Source organism: Vulpes lagopus, chromosome 5, assembly GCF_018345385.1.
Source record: "Vulpes lagopus strain Blue_001 chromosome 5, ASM1834538v1, whole genome shotgun sequence".
NCBI lineage: Eukaryota > Metazoa > Chordata > Mammalia > Carnivora > Canidae > Vulpes > Vulpes lagopus.
In genome coordinates, this window is record NC_054828.1 from 67,619,463 (window position 1) to 67,642,941 (window position 23,479).

General features: G+C 41.6%; 1 protein-coding gene across 5 annotated transcripts; it reads right to left on the reverse strand.

Annotated features, from left to right (window-relative positions):
• Positions 1-1,269: 1,269 nt before the first annotated feature.
• On the reverse strand, positions 1,270-18,224 carry ATP23 (ATP23 metallopeptidase and ATP synthase assembly factor homolog). 5 transcript variants are annotated; one of them, XM_041756473.1, is made up of 7 exons: positions 14,846-14,977; positions 13,600-13,692; positions 12,365-12,410; positions 11,593-11,674; positions 7,643-7,780; positions 4,648-4,731; positions 1,270-1,718 (listed from the first exon to the last, which is right to left on the reverse strand). In XM_041756473.1, the coding sequence occupies exons 3-7, from the start codon at positions 12,379-12,381 to the stop codon at positions 1,515-1,517; spliced, it is 525 nt and encodes a 174-aa protein (XP_041612407.1). In that variant the 5' UTR covers positions 12,382-12,410; positions 13,600-13,692; positions 14,846-14,977; the 3' UTR covers positions 1,270-1,514. The 5 variants fall into 5 exon arrangements, with proteins under 5 accessions (XP_041612407.1, XP_041612403.1, XP_041612404.1 ...); XM_041756469.1 differs by lacking the exon at positions 13,600-13,692 and having other exon boundaries at positions 14,846-18,224; XM_041756470.1 differs by lacking the exon at positions 14,846-14,977 and having other exon boundaries at positions 13,600-14,726.
• Positions 18,225-23,479: the final 5,255 nt, after the last annotated feature.

The window sequence follows — 23,479 nt, forward strand, 5'->3', positions numbered from 1 at the left end:
CAGGTGCTTAACTGACTGAGCCCCCCAGGCGCTCCTGCCATTGTTTTTCAATGGTCTAATTTTCAATGTCTGATACCAAAGGGGAAAATGAAGGACCAAAAAACAAAAACAAGAACAAAAAAAGGCACCAGCCCTTTAAAGACCCTGAAAGTCACTTCAGCCAGATGGAAAGTAGTTTGCAAAAATGGAAGGGGGGTACAACAATGTCACCACCTCTCTTTGAACCTCTATGTTTAGAAGCAGCAATCAGAGCAAGTCCCAAATACATGTAAGACAGGGTGCTTTTTGCCCATGCTGGCTCCACAGTCTGTGCACAAGCTACTCCAGGAACATACATACAGCCGTCTGCCACAGGGCAGAGTGCTCTGAGATGGGGCTACTGTACTAGGCTAAGAGCTGCAACTGACCAAAATTGACAATTTACCACCTAAGCCTTTCCCTCCAAGTTAGGAGCCTTCAGGCTCAAGTTTCAGAATATTTATATAAGACTCTGCCAGTGTAATTTTGTCTAGGTGGGGAGACAGATTTCTGTTGTTTCCTACTCTGCTGTCTTCCCAGAATCCTCAAACATTGTTTTTAATGTTTAGTAAGTTATCAAGCTTGGGTATCACTTTACAATTTAATCAAATTTTAGCTCACAAGAAATAATCCTGCCAACTTCCTTGTCTTTAAACCCTTAATAAGCACACAGGAATCACGGTCTTTCAGTCTGGACATAGGCCAGGAGACATTTGCCAGGGACAGGTGGAAGATGCAGCTCTCAGTTAAGGGGAATAGATAACGTGTTTTCTGAATCTAAAACTAAGACATAGGGCCTGACAAAAGATTTGAGAATGATTATACGAAAAATCTTATACATACATAAAAATTAACCTCAATTACATTATAAATTTAATGCACTGCCTTTACAAAAGAAAAATCTAATCAGGACTGTCCTCAGAAAATTAAGTCACGTATATAGTCCCCACATATATGTTGAAAGAAGAGGGAGAAGGGAGGCATTGATCATAGAATGAATCGTTCCCAATTTTCATTCTTTGCATTTTTTACCATAACATCTCGATAAACATCCTATAATAAAATCAGTACATTTTTCTTTATGTTTAATGTAAATACCAACAGTAGTCACCTTCATATATCAACAGTAGTCAACCTCATATAAGGACACATTTCACAGTTTTCATAACCAAATTTTAATATGTAACAAAAACAACTCACAATCTTAAAAAAACACACAAATAATAAAAAACACAAGTATAACACAGAAAATACAAAAATGTAATTTATTTGCCTTATTTATCAAATGGTTAACTATAAAGTTACAATTTTTGCCTTGGAGTTTAAGGCAGTTTCCCTTTTACTACAGTTACTTTTTTCTGATTGTATGCTACAATCAGTATTTTCTGTGTTTTATCTCTATTTAATTGATCATTTATATTTTATATGTTTGTCCACTTAAGAACCATATTTTCTTCATGATCACAGAAGCTCCATAATATAAAATGTCATTGTCTTCATATATTTGAGTAATACCGATCACGATTTTGAAAGTCTCTATGTGCATATCTTGCATAAGTCTTGTTATGTGGGATCCTTCCAAAAGGTTCCTGGTCATTGAAACAAGATTCAAAAACTTCATCAACAGCCTTTTGGGCTACTTCTTTGCTGATATTCCTAACAGCCAGGATAGAAAGAATGGCTCTGTCTCGCACACAAGTCTAAGGAAAAAGAAAAGTATGTGGCTTTAACTTTATGTGGCAATTTCATCACAAAATAATGACATTTTATATAATGTCTGACCATAATCATAATTTTTTTTAAAGATTTTATTTATTCATGAGAGAGACACACAGAGAGATCGAGAGAGAGTGAGAGAGAGTGAGAGAGAGGCAGAGGGAGAAGCAGGCTCGGCTCCATGCAGGGAGCCCGACATGGGACTCGATCCTGGGTCCCCAGGATCAGGCCCTGGGCTGAAGGCAGGCGTTAAACCACTGAGCCACCCGGACCGTCCCATAATCAGAATTAAATAAATCCCTTTCGAACCCCCTTCCACTGTTGGTGGGAATGCAAGCTGGTGCAGCCAATCTGGAAAGCAGTATGGAGGTTCCTCAAAAAGCTGAAAATAGAGCTACCCTACAACCCAGCAATTGCACTACTAGGTATTTACCCCCAAAATACAAATGTAGTGATCTGAAGGGGCACCTGCACCCCAATGTTTATAGCAGCAATGTCCACAATAGCTAAACTATGGAAAGTACCCAGATGTCCACAGACAGGTGAATGCATAACGATGTAGGATTTATATACAATGGAATATGACTCAGCCATCAAAAAAATATAATCTTGCCATTTTGCAATGACATGGATGGAACTAGAGGGTGTTATGCTAAGCAAAATAAGTCAATCAGAGAAAGACAGTTACCATATGATCTCATTCATCTGTGGAATTTAAGAAACAAAACAGAGGATCACAGGGAAAGAGAAGGAAAAATAAGATGAAATCAGAGAGGGAGACAAACCACAAGAGACTCTTAATCATAGGAAATAAACTGAGGGTCGCTGGAGGGGAGGGGGTAGAGGGATAGGGTAACTGGGTGATGGGCATGTGATGTGATGAGCACTGGGTATTATATAAGACTGATGAATCACTGAGCTCTACCTGTGAAACCAGTAATACACTATATGTTAATTAATATGTAAATTTAAATTTTAAAAAATAAATGGAAAAAAAGAATTAACTCCCTTCCACATTTTATTAATTTCTGTCATTCTAAGTAGAAGTAGAAACATAACTCTTAAATTATAGAATATTTTTAGCTCAATCTAAAATTATTTAGGTATAAGTAAGACCTCCATTTTTTCATCTTCTCCAGATGTCATTCTCTGAAGTTGTAGGCAGTCCAACAAACAGTAACTCCCAATTTGCAAAAATCGAACAAACACACAAAACTCTACAGATAAGGTTCTGGCTGGATTTTTAATAAAATTTAAATAGAAAAAAAAATAAAAAATAAAATTTAAATAGATTTAAAATATACTTTACTTCTATGCCTTTTTCTTCCTTTACTTTCCAGTTGACTAATACTAGATAACCTTTCCTGCATGTCCCATGGAGGCATTAGGAAGCTACACATACATATACACAAAATCTGAGGGTGTTTTGATTTTTCAGGAGAAAAAAAATCAAACAACTTTTTTTTTTTCCTGTTCTTTGCATAGGTATTAAATTGTCTACCTAAGAAAATAAATTATCTAGTTACATAGTAATTGGCTAGAATCTCTCAGTATTCTAAATATGTTAAGAAACAGAAGGTCTTATCATTCCAATTCTTGGAGAGCTTTAAATCCATTTATTTCTCCACAAGCCCAAACTAAAGTTAAAAAGAAGGACATCTAACCTTTTCATGAAAAATAATCTGTCATTCATTCATTTTCTACATGTGTTTCCTGCTTCACTTCACCCTGGGCAGCATGCCTGAGCTGGAGATGCTCACTACTATTAGAATATAAATCAGTGCTTCTCGACCTAAATTACACTAAACATTGATTTTAAAAATAAACCCCAGGCATAAAAGAGTAAGAAAGAGAGGATGAGCCATAAGGAATTATGACAGCAATTGCCACTAAGAGGAAATTTCTCCCTTCCAGGGGGGGAAAAAAAAAAAGATGGTAAAAAGTTGTCTCCTGGAGCTACAAGTTTGGGAGGCACCACAGTTCAGGCTTACTTCTTTCCAAATGTAATATAAGTTTCTGCTAAAACTATGTGAGTCTACCATATTTTACCATCGGTTATGGTAACTGATGTTTGTATCTCTGGGGTACATGCTGTACAAAAGCAGGGACTCCATTCTCTCAGACTGTTCTCCCTCAACTGAGCCCCTACTACCTCCACATAGTTTCCAACCTGTTGCTAGTTCTATTCATTTTCCTTTTTTTAATATTTTATATATTTATTTGACAGAGACAGAGAGGGAGAGAAAGCACAGCAAGGGGAGCAGCGGCAGAGGCAGAAGAAGGCTCCCCACTGAGCAGGAAGCCTGACATGGGGCTTGATCCCAGGGCCCTGGGACCATGACCTGAACCAAAGGCAGACACTTAACCAACTGAGCCACCCAGGCACCCCTGTTCTATTCACTTTCTGCTGCTGCTACCCAAGGGAAAAAGAGGAGAGATTTATCATAGTCAAGTATGTGCTAATTCAAAGCTTTGCTATTATGTCGTACAGCCTTTAAAGGCACATTAATATGCAGCCATAACCTGTGCTGCAGGGTAGTCTCTGTTCTGAAAAGTACTACTTTTTTGTCTCAGGAATACTGTGGGAGTCGCAGAATAGAAGTCCAGGACTGCGGGGATCAAAGTTAGACAGGCTGTGATTTTGTGTCCACTCTTCATCCACCTGCTTCCAAAAGGATCCCAAGAACAAGATCATATAGTTCTTTTCACTATTAAAGTCTCTCACTGAGTCACACAGCTTGCCTGTAATTAAAAAGTAGAACTAAATTCCATCTGTTTGGCAAAAACAGTATATATTCTGAATTGTTTCCACAGTAGTTCTTTCACATTTCAAATACCAAATGTACTTCTCTTTATGCATTATTTCCACTCACAGCACTCTGGAGGGTAAGTGATTTCATATGTTAGTTTTACCTGATGATGTCGTTTCAATCCAAAATGCAACCTGAAAATTTCATTTACAAGTGAGCAGTCTCCACTAAGGTTAGCAGCTCGAACCTATCACAAAGACAGAGAGGCAAACAGAAAGAAAGTAAGTGCTTGTGCTCTGTAAAAACTCTGTAAAAGAATTTAAAAGTAACATGCCTTTCTAGGAATAGAGTATCCACAGGACTTTTTTTTTTTTTTAAAGATTTATTTTTTTATTTATCATAGAGAGAGAGAGAGAGAGAGGCAGAGACACAGGAGGAGGGAGAAGCAGGCTCCATGCCAGGAGCCTGACGTGGGACTCGATCCCGGGACTCCAGGATGGCGCCCTGGGCCAAAGGCAGGCGCTAAACTGCTGAGCCACCCAGGGATCCCCTCCACAGGACTTTTTTTAAAGAATGTTTTAAACTCTGACATAAGACTACATTAAGAAAAAGAGCTGATATCCATGGGCTAGACAATGCAAAATAAACTGTGGGTCGGGAGAGGGTCAATCATTTATCAAAGGGAATCTTCAAAACTTTACACTGTAATCTTATTGAAAGAACTAATTTCTTTTGAAACCAAAAGTCAGAAAGTTGGACCTCAGAGTGGAAAAGTCCATGTTCTCTATGAGATACAAACATTTCTAGAAATTACCAAAAGGACTGCAAGAAAGCATTCTTCCAAAGATCTACAAACTGAATTTCAACGTAAGCTTAAAATTAAACACATCAGTATCCAAGACACTTTAAGAATAGGAACCTCCTGCCCTTAGCCCAAAATACGGAAACTCTCCTGGAACCTTCTTAAACCTCTGTAAATTCATGCTTTCCTCCAGGGCCTCAATTGTCCTATGAAAAATTAAGTTCTTGAAACTTAACCAAGAACATTCCAAGAACAAGAACATTCCAAACTGGTCAGGCAGGACAGCCTGAAGTTAGGATATATCTTCTAATTCACTATATTTTTAAGGTAAATTTTAGCTTCGATAGATGAAAAAAAAGTCTTAGAACTACCTACATAGATGCTACTGCCAAACTGGCCACATTTTTGCTGACATACTGCAAACAGAATGGCCCACTTCCTGTTACTTCTACAATAACATGGTCTCATTCCTCTGAGGAGTGGAAGGCACTTAACACACTGTAACTAGCTAACAGGCATTAATTCTCATAACACCCGAGAGAGATCTATTTAAAAACTCAGGTTTCAGTCTACTCTCCAAATAATATGAGTTATAATTAAATGCAGTGGGGCTGCTTATTAGTTTCAAGGGAAAGAAAAAATAACCCAAGTTATAAAGTATAAGCTTAAATTTATATTAGTTTTTTTTTTTTTACTTCTCAGCACACTGCACGCCTCAACTAATGAAATGCAAGTATTAAATACATATGTCTCTCTAAGAGCATAAATATACTGCCCTTCTGAGAGCAATCCAAAGTGCTGAACAATAAACTTTTTATATGTTTTTGAGACTAAATGTTTTACTCTAGAGCAAGCAAGGAGCTTTGCCTACAGAAGGCAGACAGCAGGCTGGTTAAGAACCCTGGTTGTGGGACGCCTGGGTGGCTCAGTCAGTTAAATGTCTGCCTTTGACTCAGGTCATGATCCCGGGGTCCTGGGATTGAGTCCCTCTTCGGGCTCCCCACTCAATGGGGATCCTGCTTCTTCCTCTCCTCCTCACTTGTGCTCTCTGTCACTAACTGTCTCTCCCTCAAATAAATAAAATCTTAAAAAAAAAAAAAAGAATCCTGGTTGTAATCCTGCCTCTGCCACTTATTAACCATGGACCTCAATAAATGTCTCCCTTTCAACATGTAGAACATGAGATCATAGCATCTACCTGGATAGACTGTTGAGAAGACTCAGTAAGAATCCACAAAAGGAAAAAAAAAAAAAAAAAAAGAATCCACAAAAGGAACAGTGTTTGGCATACAGTCCCCAGCCAGTGTTAACCAGCATTAGTTTCTACATTTATAGTTTACTCCACAGGAAAAGTGCTTATTTGGTTAAATGGTTAAAAATGGTTATCATAGGGACACCTGCATGGCTCCGCAGTTGAGCATCTGCCATTCCTCAGGGCGTGGTCCCCAGAGTCCCAGGATCGAGTCCCACATCAGGCTCCCTGCATGGAGCCTGCTTCTCCCTCTGCCTGTGTCTCTGCCTCTGTGTGTGTGTGTGTCTCTCATGAATAAATAAATAATTTTTTTTAAAAAATGGTTATCATATTACTTTATATATATTTTTGTATTATATCTCATGCTATACTATATATATTATATACCAAAAATGGTTATTTAATTAAAAATGGTTATTATAAAGTCATTACTATTATTAGGATTTAAAGGTAATAATTAAGACAATTCTAAGAAGATACTTAAAATATCTCTTGTTGTATTGCAAAGGTGTATTCAGGAGTTAAAAATGGAAATCTAAGGGGCAGCCCAGGTGGCTTAGCGGTTTAGCGCCGCCTTCAACCCAGGACCTGACCCTGGAGTCCCGGGATCGAGTCCCATGTCGGGCTCCCTGCATGGAACCTGCTTCTCCCTCTGCCTGTGTCTCTGCCTCTTTCTCTGTATGTCTCTCATGAATAAACAAATAAAATCTTTAAAAAAAAAAGAAAGAAAGAAAGAAAATCTAAGGGTAACATGGAACTATGACAGAAGAAGAGGAGTATGTTTAAGTAAATCATACTTCAATTAAGTTTTGTTTTGTTTTTTTAAGATTTATTTTTTAGGAACGCCTGAATGGCTCAGTGGTTTAGCACCTGCCTTCAGCCCAGGGCGTGATCTTGGAGTCCCAAGATTGAATCCCACATCGGGTTCCCTGCATGGAGGCTGCCTCTCCCTCTGCCTGTGTCTCTGCCTCTCTCTCTGTCTCTCATGAATATTTGAGGGGGGGATGAGGGGCAAAGGTAGAGTCTTAAGCATTGTATTTCAATTAAATGTTCAAATTTAAGAGTGTTCCTGGAGAAAAAAGTATCTTTTACAATAAAACTCACCTCTGAGCAGGCCAAATGTCTGACATCAGTGAACCAGTTGACATGAGCACGACAGTGATCGAACGCATGAACGAGCTCGTGGGTGACCACTCTGTTCATATGGGCCTCATTACGGATGTTGTTCTGGCACAAAACAATCTAGGAGGCACCAAAATAAGAGAAGTTCCATTATTTCTAACATCTACTCTATTTTGTAAATCCCATCTTCTCTATCTCATCCACCCACCTTCTCCTCCAACCCCACACCTATCCATCCATCAAGGCCTGGTCCTAACATACATGCTCCAACAAACCTTCCCAGTGACCAACTTCTCCCTCTTCTCTCTGAACTACAATAGCACTTAAACGCCATCCTCAGTGGGCTGCTGGACTCCACAGCATCATATTAGGAGTGGGCTTTGGAATGAAGCAGATTCAAACTCCAGCCCCACTCCTTACTAACTCGGTGACCTTGGGCAAGTTTCTTAACCTCTCTGTGCCTTGGTTTCCTCAACCATAAAAAGGAGATAATTAGAGTACCTACCTCATACAATTGTGAGAATTAAATGAGAATACATGTAAACTGCTTCTTATCAAGTTTCTGAATGAGCAATGAATCAACAATGAATGACCACCACTGTCTCATTCTACTAGAATTGCCAGGGAAAATCCTCAGAAAGACCTTCAGAAAGAAGTGCAAAAAGCCAACAGCACACTGAGCAGGACCCTATAAGAATAATAAAGACATGAGGGATCCTAATAACAATAGTTACCACTTGTGGTGTACTTACTATGTGCCAGACATCAGGGTATGTGCCAGATATTTTATATACATTCATCCAACATTCATCTTTCAACTAATATTTCTTACAACCTACTAGTAGATTCAGAGTCTTATTTATAATTTATCATCTGTAATTATAATTTAATAATGTATAATCTTCTAATGGCACTAGAAATTAATCAAATATTTACCAAAATGTTTAAAGACATGCAATGACAGTTGTCACGAAGAAAAACCCAGGATGTCATGAGTGCATACAATGAGAATGCCTGATCTGGTCTAGAGGATTGGAAAAGGCATCTCTGCAGAAGGAATGTTTAAATTGGGATCTCATCGATGAGAACGAGTTAAATTTGAGAGGTGGGGAAGGGAGCATTTCAGACCAAGCAACCTGTGCAAAGGCAAGGGGCACTGAAGGAATAGAATGTCTGAGACACTGAAAACAGGCCTGCACTGCTATAGCACAGAACTGTAAGTGACAGGCACGAAATAAGGCTGGTGAGTTTGGCTAGAGCCCTATCATCTTATCCTGAGAATAGTGGGTAGTCACTGAAAGGGAAGAGTGGAACAGGGGAATCCTTTTGTTTGTTTTTACCCTTTTGACTATAGTTGGAAAAATAAGCAGAAGATGACCAAAACTGGATGTAGAGAGAGACTAGCTCAAGACTAAGGAGGTGTTCTAGGCAAGAGATAATGGTATCTGAGCAGGGATAATAGGATACCTCAAAAAATATTTAGGTAGTAAGTTGGACAAAAGTTGGTGATGGATATGGGATATGGGAAGGGAATCAGAGGTGCAAGGATGATCTCTACATTTCTGCCTTGGGTAATAGGATAGATAGTGGTACCATTCACTGAGATATGCAAAACTACAACACCAGGTTGGGTGGGGACAAGGGATGATATAAACCATCAGTTTGAACTTGGACAAATTTGTGAGGTCTCAGGGGCCTCACAATTAGGTATTAGGTAGGTATTAAGTGGGCATTTGAGTATACAGATGTGAAGCTAAAAGAGAGCTCCGACCTAGGAAAATAAATGAGATCCCCTTGGCAGAGAATAGAGCAAAAAAAGAAGAGGATTTAACACAAGGATTAAGAGATTTCAACATTTAACAGCTGACACAGGAAGGTGAGCTAGCACAGGAGTAACCAGCAGAGTGTCGTATACTGGAAACGAGGGGAAGAAAGTGTCTGGCATTATCACCACTGAAATCAAGTGTATGCAAACTATATGACCCAGCAATTCTGCTCCTAGACATATACTCAAGAGTAATTTTTGCACATGTGCACCCGGAGAAAAGGTGAAAAATACTCACAGCAGCATTGTTCATAATAACAGTCAGAAACAATATTAAATACAGTAAACTGCAGTACAGGCATACAGTGGAATAGTATACAGCAGTCCAACTACCTAAAGGTGTTGTACAACAAAATAGAAGAATCTCACCACACTCAACAAAATAATTGTTTCAGAAGACTATATACCATATGATTTCACAAAACCACAAAGTATCACATAGAGCTCAAAGTATTCCATGTATAAAACTTCAAAGCAAGGCAACTAAATAACATGTTGTTTGACTGTACACAGAGATGTTAAACCATTCAGAAAAGCGAGAAATGATTATCACAAGAGTCAGACTAAGAAAGGGAGAGGAAATGTAGTCCAAGAGGGGCACACAATCTTCTGAAGTCCTGGCAGTGTTCTATTTCTCAAATCTGGGTGGCAGTTAGACAGGGATTAATTTTATTACTATGACCAAAAGCATACATACAGGTTTCTTACTCTTCTGTATGAATGAGACAGCTCATAATACAAATATAACTTAAGAAAATAAAAAGAGATGGGCAGCCCTGGGTGGCTCAGCAGTTTAGCACCTGCCTTCAGCCCAGGGCGGGATCCTGGAGACCCAGGATCAAGTCCCGCATCGGGCTCCCTGCGTGGAGCCTGCTTCTCCCTCTGCCTGTGTCTCTGCCTCCCTGTCTCTGTGTATGTGTGTGTGTGTCTCTCCTGCATAAATAAATAAAAATCTTAAAAAAAAAAAAAGAAAGAAAATAAAAGGAGAGAGTGCCCAACTATGCTCAACACTGCTGAGAAGATAAAAGTTCAAAATGTCCACTCTATTTAACCCCAAGGGGGAAATGAATTCACCTAGACCCATTTTGAAAGCTATACGTATTATTATTATTATCAGCTTCCAAATGAGAAAACTGAGAATAATGCAAATAACTTGCCCAAGCCCCACAGCTAATAAGCAGGGGAACTAGATTTGAACTCAACTCTACCAGACTCCAAAACCGAGACCTTTCACTCTTATGCTCTTATGCCATGTTTCTTTTTCTCATGATTACTGTGAAGCAGCTATAAGTAACCAAAATACATGTACAATTCCCCAGGAAGAAACAACTAAGTATCATTAAACAGGGTTATATGTTCAAGATGGAAAGAGTTACTTATGAAAACTTCATCCACCCTCATCACAGGTCCTAATTCTTCTACCAACTCCAAGATGCTGTCAAAACCCTCCAATTACTTAAAACTAATATTTATTGAACACTTCACTAGGCTTACTATGATAACCACCTTACACAAAGTATCTCATTTAATTCTCATAACTATACTATAAGATAGATATAATCATTACCCATATTTTCCAGATGAGAAACTTATTCCCCTAATCAAAAATATTTAAACGTATATCCCTTCTCACCAGGTAAAGGTAAAACTCTTTAGTTTAGTATTCAAAGCCTCCCACCATATGGCTTACCTTTCTTTCCAATTCTGTTTCCCCATATTCCCCACACATTCCTGCCCCCCAGCTACACTAAACAACGTGCCACTCCCCAAATACACCTTGTCCTTTCCCAACACACCACCTTTGCTCATGCTACCCCTTCTTCGGGCAACAGTCTTCATCTTCTTTGCCCCTGAAGAAGCTTTATATGCACTTGCTGAATCTGTGGGTATTTTGCAATCACATCACTGTCCCATTATGGTAACCACATCCCCTAATAATAGTTTAACCTGCCTCAAACTTTATGACTGTCTTATCTCCCCTGTGAGAACATAAGCTCCTTAAGAGTGAGAACCGTAACTAATTCATTTTAGTGGCCGAAAAGAATGGCCAACATGCCAAGGTGTTAGCAATTATCGGGAAAGAGAACAACTTGGCAAAAATGCCTACCTGAGATGTCGAAGCATCAAAACCTCCACTGACATTGCCATTACAGTCTTCACAAGAAAAGTGTCTTTCTTTGTTAACAGCACTAAAAGGCAAGAATGGATTAAAGAAACAGCGTCCAAATCAGCGTGCATGTGGTTCAGGGGGAAAAGCCCTGGGCGAGGAATCAGGAGCTCCACATAATCAACACCCCCTCCACCACTAACACATAAGAAACCTTGGGAAACCTTCACGACTAAGTTTTCTCATCTGTGAAATAAGGAAATCATCCCTGCAAAATCTGTCCTAGATCAACTTCCATGACATGATCCCATAATGCATTTGGTCCACTGATTAAGACCGCATTAGAAATATGCTAGAGTTGCTACCCTCAGGCCAGGAGGTTAAGAAGTGGACCTCAGAGGTCACCTCCTCTAATCTCCTCAAAGTTAAACAACACCTGGAAGGCTCCTACCTAACAAGCTGAGATTTCTTCTCCATGAAGGACAAGGCTGAGGCTGGAAGAACGGGAAAGCCAGGTTCAGTAATTATTTATAAGACTTTACATGTGGTCTTTACTAAACACTGGAGGTAATGGTAGAGCCAGACACTTAAGAGTTAGGGCAGAAGATGTAGGAAGAGACCACCACCTGCCTGGAAAGAATAGCCCATCACCACCTACCATATGGAAAAGGCTTTGTGGCCTAAAGTGAAAAACTTCAAGTAGCTCCAGTTTGGGGTTTTTATGTTTTTAGCAACCAGAACAGAGACGAGCAGTATAAAAAAGATTACTTACCAACCTGAGTGCTTCATGGCATCAAGCAGAAGTTTGACATAAGGATCTAAAAAGATATTGATTCAATTAAGTATGCTAATTAGAAAAATAGCACCAATTAAATTACCCAAAAAGCAGCATATTATCAAAAAGTAACGCACAAATCTTAATGAAGTAATACCATCTTAAAATTGTTAAAAATGGATACGAAAAGACCAGCTTAAGTTAACATAAAAACAAGTCTTTAATGACATAAAACACTGATACAAATATCAAGATGGGCACTATTAAACATCTTCAATAATATAAAAAATGATTTTAAAGCCCATTTTTAGTTACATGATTGAAAACATTGTATTAAAGCATATACCGAAATAATGCGGGAATTTGGGGTCACATCCGTAGAAACGACCTGCAGCACGGTACCCAGAATAGAAGACGGTAGTTAAGTAGCCCCACTGGCATCTTTCCTGGTCAGACCACAAGCTAACAGTAGACCTAAGTACCACACTCTAAACAGGAACTGCCAATGGAAGCTCTTCCATGGAGAGAAGGCAACTAGAACAGTACAGGCCTTCGATCAGTAAGAAGAAAGGAGCTGTGGATTTGGAAAGGAGAATAAAAAACTTAAATAGGACCACAATGGCTTCAAGTATTTGAAGGAGTGCCATGTGGGAATAAATCCCATCAATATTTTTTTATTTTTATTTTTATTTAATTTTTATTTATTTATGATAGTCACACAGAGAGAGAGAGAGAGGCAAAGACATAGGCAGAGGGAGAAGCAGGCTCCATGCACCGAGAGCCTGATGTGGGATTCGATTCCGGGTCTCCAGGATCGTGCCCTGGGCCAAAGGCAAGCGCCAAACCACTGTGCCACCCAGGGATCCCCCATCAATATTTTTTTAAAAGGCAGAACGAGGACCAAAGAGTAGAAGTTACAGAACAAGAAAGGATTTTTCCAACAATTAAAAGGTGTTAATAAAATAGACAAATAGCCGGGGCACCTGGGCGACTCAGCGGTTGAGCATCTGCCTTCAGCTCAGGTCTCAATCCCAGGGTCCTGGGACTGAGTCCGGCATCAGGCTCCCCGCAGGGACCCTGCTTCTCCCTCTGCCTGTGTCTCTGCCTCGCTCTGTGTCTCTCATGAATAAATAAGTAAAATTAAAAACAAACAACTACCTGCTGCCCAACTTCTCTAGTCTCAGAGACATTGCACTAGAGATTTGTTAACTCCTTAAGAGTCTTAAACCTACCTGTCCTAAAGCAAGGTTACTTCATAGCTGCCAATCACAGTTCAAAAGTTAAGCACCCAAAGATTTTCCAATCTTCTTGAGGTTACCTGCATACTGGGGAATAAAGGGAGTGGGGAGGAGGAGCGGGGTTATGGGAATGATGAGATTGTATCCCCGTGGAAATGTGTATGGAACGCCTCCTAGGTTCTGGTGTGGGGAAATTCAAAGATGAGTAAGGACCAGGGCTGTGCCTTTTAGAGGTTTGAAGTGGAACTCAGTGGAAAGAGCTTGGGCTGCAGTTAGACATGGGTTCAAATTCGTATCCCTTCCCTTATCGGGTGTTCAAGACTGGCTTAACTTCCTCATCCCCTCCATCCCTATCTGCACACACAAAGAGGGAAGGGTCGGGGGGTAAAAATTTCTCTCTTAGGGTTGTGAGAAGTAGGTTTTATGAATGTAAAGTGTGAGCATATATGGTGAGCATATATCCTGACACCTGATACACACTAAAAAATACTCAGTACTAATAATTATTTTACTGTTAACACTCTTAGGAGGGGGCAGGATAATAAAGCAGTAACCTATACCTTTCTCATCTCTCACTACTTTTTTTTTTTTTTTTTTACTCACCTGTTTTTTGCTTTCAACACTTAAAAAAAACACCCAACTTTGATTCCTTTTCTTTTTCTACGTTTTGGTTTATATCATAGAGCCAAATGTATTATGGCCCAGGACTCCAGGGACACGACCTGAAGGACCCGGGCAGCAGGGAGTCGAGCTCCGGTTTAACCCACAGCAGAGGTTCTGGACCCTTTGGAGATCGGGCCTCTTCGGCGGAGTCAGGAACTTTCTCCCCAGAAAAACGCATTCTGGTGCGCACACACGATTTTATAGTCCGTTTCCGAGGTTTCTACCCTCGGCAGCCCGGCAGGCGTAGGAAGGTTAAGAACGCCTCACGGTCAATCAATCAATCAATCAAATAAAAATAAATCTTAAAAAATAAATAATTAAATAAAATTTAAATAAAATAGCGCCTCCCAGCCAAGGGCAGCTGGCAGAACGCGGCTGCTCGGAAGCCGCCGCCGCGGGACCCCGGTCGCCCCGCCCCCCCGCGCCCCCCCGCCCCCGCCCCCCCCGCGCTCCCCCCCGCCCCCCCCCGCGCCCCCCCCCCCGCTGCCCCGGCTGCGCGAGCGCGGAGGCCTCCCGCCCGCCCGCCCGCCCTCCGGCCCGCCCCGGGGCCCACCCGCCGCCGCCGCCCCGCTCCTACTTGTCTCCAGCGTCTTCAGGAGCAGCCGCTGGCACCCCTGGTCGCTGGAGAAGACGCTGGAGAGGAGCCCTTGCCCGGACCCCCGCTGGGCCCGCCGCTCGGGGAACACCTGGCACGCGACGCGCTGCTGCTGCTGCTGCTGCTGCGGGCCCCCCGCCGCGCCCGCCATGCCGCCCGGGCCTGGCCGCTCTGGCCCCCCGCCGCGGCGGCCGGCACGAGCCCTGGGACCGCCAAGCGCCCTCCCGCCCCCAGCCGCCCAGATCCTCCTCCGCCCGGCGGGCCCGGCCCCGGCCCCGGCCCCGGCCCCGGCCCCGACCGCAGAGCGCCGCTGAGGACGTTGGGGCCGCGGGGCCTCGGAGCCCGGCAGCACGCGGGGCGGGGCGGGGCGGGGCGAGCGGCGGGGGGAGGCGCCGGCAGCAACAGGGCGCGGGGCTGCGGATCTGCGGGCCGCCAACCCTCGGCGTGGCGGTCCGGACCTCGCAAGGTGGCTGGGGCTCGTCGCGGGCCCTCCGCCCTCAGTACTGTCCAGGAGCCCCTCGCGCCCTGACGATCTCGGGCGCCCCCACCCCTTTTCCACAGCAGGCCGAGGGCCATGTCCCCGCCTATCTCCTGACGTCCCAAGCCGTGGAAACAGCAGTGCTTTTCAGAAACGTTTGAAAGCTGCAATTATAATTACTGGGTATATCAAAACCCTCCAAATGTGAGACCCAACTACTTTTTCCTGCCTGCCCTGGGCCCGTTGGCCCATCCTGCTCTCTTGCCACCCCAAGTAACTTTCTGCTAACAAAGTACGACCAGTTTACTTCTAACTCCATCCCTTAACTCGCTACCATCTTTAAGCCCCTTTCCTCAGTCCTTATGATCCAGGTCCTGATCAAGTCTACCTACCCCAAAGGGCATTGCCAGACACCTTAATCAAAATTATTCTCTCCTGGGACGCCTGGGTCAGCGGTCGACCGTCTGCCTTTGGCTCAGGGCGTGATCCTGGGTCCCAGGCTCGAGTCCCACATCGGGCTCCCTGCATGGAATCTGCTTCTCCCTCTGCCTATGTCCCTGCCTCCTTCTCTCTCTTGAATAAATAAATCTTAAAAAAAAATTATCCTCTCCTGATCTCCAAATGTACAAAGCATTTTACATCTGTGATCACTCTCATCACAGCCACCCAGGTTTTAACTAATTTGTGTTTCTCTTTTGCCACTACAATTTTTTTTTATGATTTATTTATTTGAGAGAGAAAGCATAAGCAGGGGAAAGGGCAGGGGGAAAGGGGACCCAACATGGGGCTTGATCCCAGGAACCTAAGATCATGACCTGAGCCAAAAGCAGATAGTCAACTGACTGAGCCACCCAGACCCTTTTTTCCCACTAAATTACTCAGTTTAGCTCACACGTTTATTCAGCACCTACTCTGAGGGACCAAGCATAATGGCAGAGACTGAGGAAGCAATAAGAGAACTGATGAGGTTAAGGAGTAACAAATGATTCATGTGAGAAACATATAAAAATAATATAGGCTCAAGAGACCTTGAAGATTATGAACAGTGCTTTATGTCATGGGTGCTTAATAAATATCTAGATTGAATGGAAATCAAAACCACAATGAAATATGACCTCACACTTGTTAGAATGGCTATTATCAAAAAGAGGAGAGCTAACAAGTATTGGTGAATACATGGAGAACAGAAACCCCTTGTGCACTATTGATGGGAATGTAAATTGGTAAACCCACTATGAAAAACAGAATATAGATTACTCAAAAAATTAAAAATAGAACTACCATATGATCCAGTAATTCCACTTCTGGGTATTTATCCAAAGAAAACAAAAGCACTAACTTGAAAAGAAATGTGCATCTCATATTCACTGCACTATTGTTTATAACAGCCAAGATATGGAAGCAATCTGGGTGTCCATCAATGAATGAATGAAGAAATTGTGGTATAAATAATCAATGGAGTATTTTTCAGTCATAAAAAAAGAATGGAATCTTGCCATTTGCAGCAACATGAACTTTGTATTGACTGGGAAGTGATAAAAGTACTAATTTGTAGCAGATCTATTTAGTCAAGGATACATGTTGTAATCACAAGGATAGCCATTAAAAGAATAGCATAAAAGGGCAAAACTAATGCACTAAAAAAAGGGAGAAATGAAAAAAAAGGGGAGAAATGAAAAATAAACAAATTGGATGACACGCTAAGATTATACGTCATTTGAAATCTAGACATACAAACACCTCCTATGTACAGATTGCTAATGTTATAATAGTTTTAATAAGCCACTTTTTATTGAGCTCACCTTGGAAACATTATTTCTAATCTCCACTACGACCCTGCAAATTTATTATCACTATTTTGCTGATTAAAAAAAAAAAAAAGTGGGCTCAGCCAATATTGAATAATTTATCCAGGACCACACAGCTAACTTTCAGTCTAGTTAGGGAACTAAAACATAAACAGAAAACGATACTATTACAAGTTACTGAAATGAGTCTGCAATACTCAGGAAAGGCTAGATAGAGAAGATGGGGCCTGTAAGCACATGAAATACTATTGAAATATTATTCAGCTACAGGAATAAGCAGAGAAGCGCAGGGCAGCCCGGGCGGCTCAGAGGTTTAGCGCCACCTTCAGCCCAGGGCGTGACCGCGTGACCCCGGGGTCCCAGGATCCAGCCCCACGTCGGGCTCCCTGCGTGGAGCCTGCTTCTCCCTCTGCCCGTGTCTCTGCCTCTCTCTCTCTGGTCTCTCATGAATAAATAAATAAAATCTTAAAAATAAATAAACTAAGTATATTCATAAAAATTAAGCTCCAGAACAGCATGACCAGTATTTCCACTGTGAAATTTCAGATCCACATGCGCAGGAAGGGGCGGGAAGGGCCCGGAAGGCTACCCCGGCGATCACGCTGCGGACCAGATTTGGGTGTCCCGTTTTCTTTTGGCTTCTCTTCGTTTTCTTTTCTTTTTTTTTCTCTTCGTTTTCTAAAGCAAAACACAGTCGCTTTTACATTGGAAGTTGTTTATCTCGCAGCAAAACACGAAGCTGCATATCCTCTCGAAGGTCTTTCCATCTTTCGGCTTCTGCTGCGGTGGGAGCTGGATCCGCCAACACGCCCCAGGGTCATCCCGCAGGCGCCCCCGCAGCGCCCGCCACACCCTCACCGCGTGGCCCCGCCCACCTCCCCTTCCGCGCGTCTTTCCGCTTTAATAATGTCTAATCCATCCACCGAGGCCAACAAGAATTCGGTGAGTTTACAGCCTTTCCGCAGCTTTCCCGCCATTTTGAACGCGGGGAAACAACAAACCAGCCGCCGTCGCCCTCGGCGCTCAGAGGCCCCACCGGCCGCCGTCAGACACGACCCTACTTCCGGAAGGAGCCTGCCCTCCCCACCGGAAGCGGAAGAGAGACGGCGCGCGGCATTCTGGGAAGGCCTACGGAAGCCGGGCGGCTCGGGGCGGGGGTTGGTGGCTGTTACCGGGGCAACTAGAAGCGATTGGCGGTTTTCCGCAGTTTGAGGCGATTAAGCGGCAGAGGCTGAGATGCTCGGAGGTCTTTGGGGTGAGCGAAAAGGGCCTGAGGGCCTAAGAGAAGACTGTCCTATCAGGAGGTTATCCGGTCGTGCCCGCGGCGGGAACACCTGTCCTGGGTCGCGCCCACCTGGCTCTTGCGCGTTGCCCTGCAAGTAAGTGTGGCCCAGGGTCTCCTGCCGCTTCTCTGATGTTCTTCCGCCTTTTAGAAAACCTAAGTTGGCAGTTGCAATATTACATTGCAGTGTGTTCTAACAGCAAAGTACATTTTTTTACAGTTGAGGAAAATTACAAAAGAAAAAAGAAAACTCACCAGTCATCCCAACTACCCAGCAGGGACTTAAATTTTTCATGTATAATCTATCACTTTTTTCCCCAGCACAAATATATTTTTTACACAGTTGAGTTTATTTGGGAACGATCATATATCGTTTGTATCATATATATCATATATGTGTATGTGTATGTATGTATGTATCATATATAGGATATAATTGCTGTTAAAATCTTAGCAACAAGGAAGGCCTGGAGGATCTTTTTTTTTATTGGAGTTCGATTTGCCAACATATAGCATAACACCCTGTGCTCATCCCATCAAGTGCCCCCCTCAGGGCCCGTCACCCAGTCACCCCCACCCCCCCCCTGCCCACCTCCCCTTCCACCACCCCTAGTTCGTTTCCCAGAGTTAGGAGTCTCTATGTTCTGTCTCCCTTCCTGATATTTCCCACACATTTCTTCTCCCTTCCTTTATATTCCCTTTCACTATTGTTTATATTCCCCAAATGAATGAGAACATATAATGTTTGTCCTTCTCCGATTGACTTACTTCATTCAACATAATACCCTCTAGTTCCATCCACGTTGAAGCAAATGGTGGGTATTTGTCGTTTCTAATGGCTGAGGAATATTCCATTGTGTACATAAACCACATCTTCTTTATCCATCATCTGTCGATGGACGCCGAGGTTCCTTCCACAGTTTGGCTATTGTGGCCATTGCTGATAGAAACATCGGGGTGCAGGTGCCCTGGTGTTTCATTGCATCTGTACCTTTGGGGTAAATCCCCAGCAGTGTAATTCCTGGGTCGTTGGGCAGGTCTGTTTTCAACTCTTTGAGGAACCTCCACACAGTTTTCCAGAGTGGCTGCACCATTTCACATTCCCACCAACATGTAAGAGGGTTCCCTTTTCTCCGCATCCTCTCCAACATTTGTGGTTTCCTGCCTTGTTAATTTTCCCCATTCTCACTGGTGTGAGGTGGGATCTCATTGTGGTTTCGATTTGTATTTCCGTGATAGGCCTGGAGGATCTTAATGTAAGTCTATAGTGAATTGAAGAGACAAAGATGAAATGGACGCAGCACATGAAGACAATTCTTTCAAGAAGTTTGACAGAAAGGAACAGAGAAAGGTCAGTAGCCAGAGAAGAATGGCAAGTTTAAAAAGTTGGAGTTTTTCTTGAAGAAGAGGACATTCGGTGACATTTATTAATACAAGCGTAAAGATTAGTAGTCAGAGCTGAAAAATACTGCCAAGAAAGAGAATAACTGATTGGATGATTCCCTGAAGAAAAAGGATAGGATAAGATCCACACATCAAGAACATAAAATTAGCTTAGGAGGTGGAACTGGGTAAGAGGATGTCAAGGTGGATTATGGGTGTTAGTAATTTTAAGACTATTACAAGTTGGCAAGAGTAATAAAGATAGATAGATAGATAGATAGAGCCAATAATAGGTATGCTTAGCCACATTAGTAGTAATATAAATGGAATATTAAATACCTATTAAATTGACCTAGATTAAAAAGCAAATAATATGTGTGTTGGGCAGGGGATCAGTTAAAGAGACACTGCAGGCGGGAATAGAAACTGGACTTCTCTCCCCTCCCCCAGGGATTTTAGAACCATATATATATATATCCCTAAAATGTGTGCATACTTTGTCTAAGCAAGTATACTTCTAGGAAGTAATCAAAACTCACACATGTATTAAGCTGGGTGGAGTTCATTTCAGCTTGTCCACCAACGAAAGATGAGTGAAATATATTATACCCATACTTCTTAGAGACATGTATAACATGGATTCAGATAAGAGAAATTCACTTATATTAGTTTCAGTAAGAGGATCTTCAGATTTTATGGGAAGGGAATGTGGAGTTGCCACCTGATTGACTACCCAGATACACAATCAGGGGGATGCTTTAAACCATTAAAAATTATTTAAAAGACTATTTAATGATAAAGAAAGATATGTAAAATGCATTGTTACGAGAGAAAAGTAGGGTATGAAATATGGATTATTACCATATGATGGGTTTTTTTGCTTTTTAGGTATTCTGCTTATCTCTATTATACATAATGTATATTTTATAAGGACATATAAAAGTCATTCTTTTAAAGATGTGAATAGCTTTATAAGAGGGAGGAAGTTGGGGAAGCACTCTCCTGATAATCTTGAAATGGATGATGGCTCTCTGTAAAGTAGGAAATCAAAAGAAATTAGATGCTTTAATGAGCTGTAAGAACTGTTTTTTTAAATGTATTTCATAGATGCATATTTATCAGTGTCCCACCAGTCTCACAAAGGATTGTGCTCAAAAAGAGATATACACCATAGTAGGAGAAAGTGATCAGAACAGGCAAAAGGTAACTGGAAAACAAAATAAAATCAAACAAAGGCAAGCGTTTGTTAATACCCCCAAAAATCATGCTGACAGATCCTTCATAATTGCAAGAAGAGTACACACAAATTAGTCTCTGATGTTCCTCACAACTAAAACAGAAGGAAAAGATTGTTCGAAATTTCACATGATCTGTAAGAGATTTTTTTTTTAGATTTATTTGTTTATGATAGAGAGAGGGAGAGGCAGAGACACAGGAGGAGGGAAAATCAGGCTCCATGGCGGGAGCCCAACGTGGGACTCGATCCCGGGACTCCAGGATCGTACCCTGGGCCAGGCGCCAAACCGCAGAGCCACCAAGGGATCCGCCGTAAGAGATTTTTTTAAGTTGCTTAAGAGAAATATAGTTTGATAGAGAAATCTGAGAAAAATTGCTCCCAAGGTCTTTATAAGGGAATAAAATGAGATTTGTCTATTACTATTGTGTTTATTCTATTTTGATAGAATTTAGAAACATTTGGGATCTCTGGGTGGCTCAGCAGTTTCGCGCCTGCCTTTGGCCCAGGGCGCGATCCTGGAGTCCTGGGATCGAGTCCTGCGTCGGGCTCCCGGCATGGAGCCTGCTTCTCCCTCTGCCTGTGTCTCTGCCTCTCTGTGTGTGTGTGTCTCTCATGAATAAATAAATAAGATCTTAAAAAAAAAAAAAAAAACAAATAGCAAAGAATATATTAGTTAATCTCTCAAAATATTTTCCCTACTTACCTAGTTTCTTTTTATCTTTATGGCTCCAAAGTAACTTTTGATATACTAAAAATAGTAATAGAACTTTAACTTCGTAATATTTCTTAATGCTTCCTAAAAATCCCCTTTTTGTAAGTAAATAGGTATTTTATAGTATGAAACTCCTTCATTTTTTTTTGTTACGCCACATCCATTCAAGAAACCACTCCTCCCCAACTATAACTTGTGTAGTTCATGTGGGGTTGATTCCCAAATCCCCACCCAGCCCCCACTCCTATGCTTGATCCCAGATCTGGCCAATGACAATCATCACTGATACTTTCACATGTACTATAAGGAAAAAGACCATCTTTCTCTGACATTGCAGGTGCTAAAGGCCAGGTGAGCTTGGAGCTGATAGGCTACCTTTGCCACCACATGGAGGCTTGTTTAAAATTAAAGCTAAAAAAGCTAACATGGAAGATAGAAACCAAATCCTAATGATATTGTTTGAGCCCAGTGATCCAGACATGCCTCAAGACTAGTTTTACCACTGGACTCTTCAGTTAAATGAGCCAATAAACTTTCTTTTGTGCTTAAACTTGGTTTTATCTGGACTTTTTCATTTACTACTGAAAACATCCTAATACAGGTATACTTCATTAAATCAACATTATTTCTGTTTCTTCTATGCCTCGTTTTTTTAAGATTTTATTTATTTGACAGAGAAAGAGCACAAGCAGGGAGAGCAGCAGGGAGAGGGAGAGGGAGAAGCTGGCTCCCCGCTGAGCAGGGAGCCCAAAGCAGGGCTGGATCTCCGCATGACCTGAGCCAAAAGCAGACGCTTAACCAACTGAGCACCCAGACGCCCCTGTATGCTTATTCTAAATTTGTTACTCTAGAATGTATGTGTAATATATTCCACAGTTCTCACTAAATTAATCCACAAATTTACTACAATCCCAATCTTAATCCCAATGGTATTTTTTTTTTTAATTTATTTATGATAGTCACACACAGAGAGAGAGAGAAAGAGGCAGAGACACAGGCAGAGGGAGAAGCAGGCTCCATGCACCGGGAGCCCGACGTGGAATTCGATCCCGGGTCTCCAGGATCGCGCCCTGGGCCAAAGGCAGGTGCCAAACCGCTGCGCCACTCAGGGATCCCCCAATGGTATTTTAATAGCTCTTCGTTGTTGTTGTTGTTTGCCTATTCTGGAGCTAAGTAGAGTTACTCCAGAGTTCACTGAAAGAAAAAAAACATTAAAATACCAAGAAAAATAGGAGGATATACTCAGATACCGAAACATACTATAAAACAAGAATAATAAATATAGGGTGGTAATAGAGTACACATCAATAGTTATGGAACAGAATCCAAAGCCTGAGTGTACATAGTTAATAAACATAAATATTTCCCATATTTAATATATGATAAACCAAGAGATGCTTAGCTCAATAAAATATTTAATATTTTAAGGACAATGAGCCAGATTTGAGGGAGAAAAATAATCAGATATCTACTTTATTCATCATTCCAGAATAAATTCCAAATGAATTCAGGACTTAAATATGAAAATTGAAGCCAGATTGATTCTCAATTATATATTGGTTGGTTTATAATTGATACAATCTTTAGCAATATCTGCTAAATTTTTAAATATTAATACCTTTTGACACAGCTTTTCAATTCTAGGAATTTATCCTATAGAAACAAAATATGTGTATAAAGATAAGTATGATAATAGAGCACTGGAATATCAAAAAT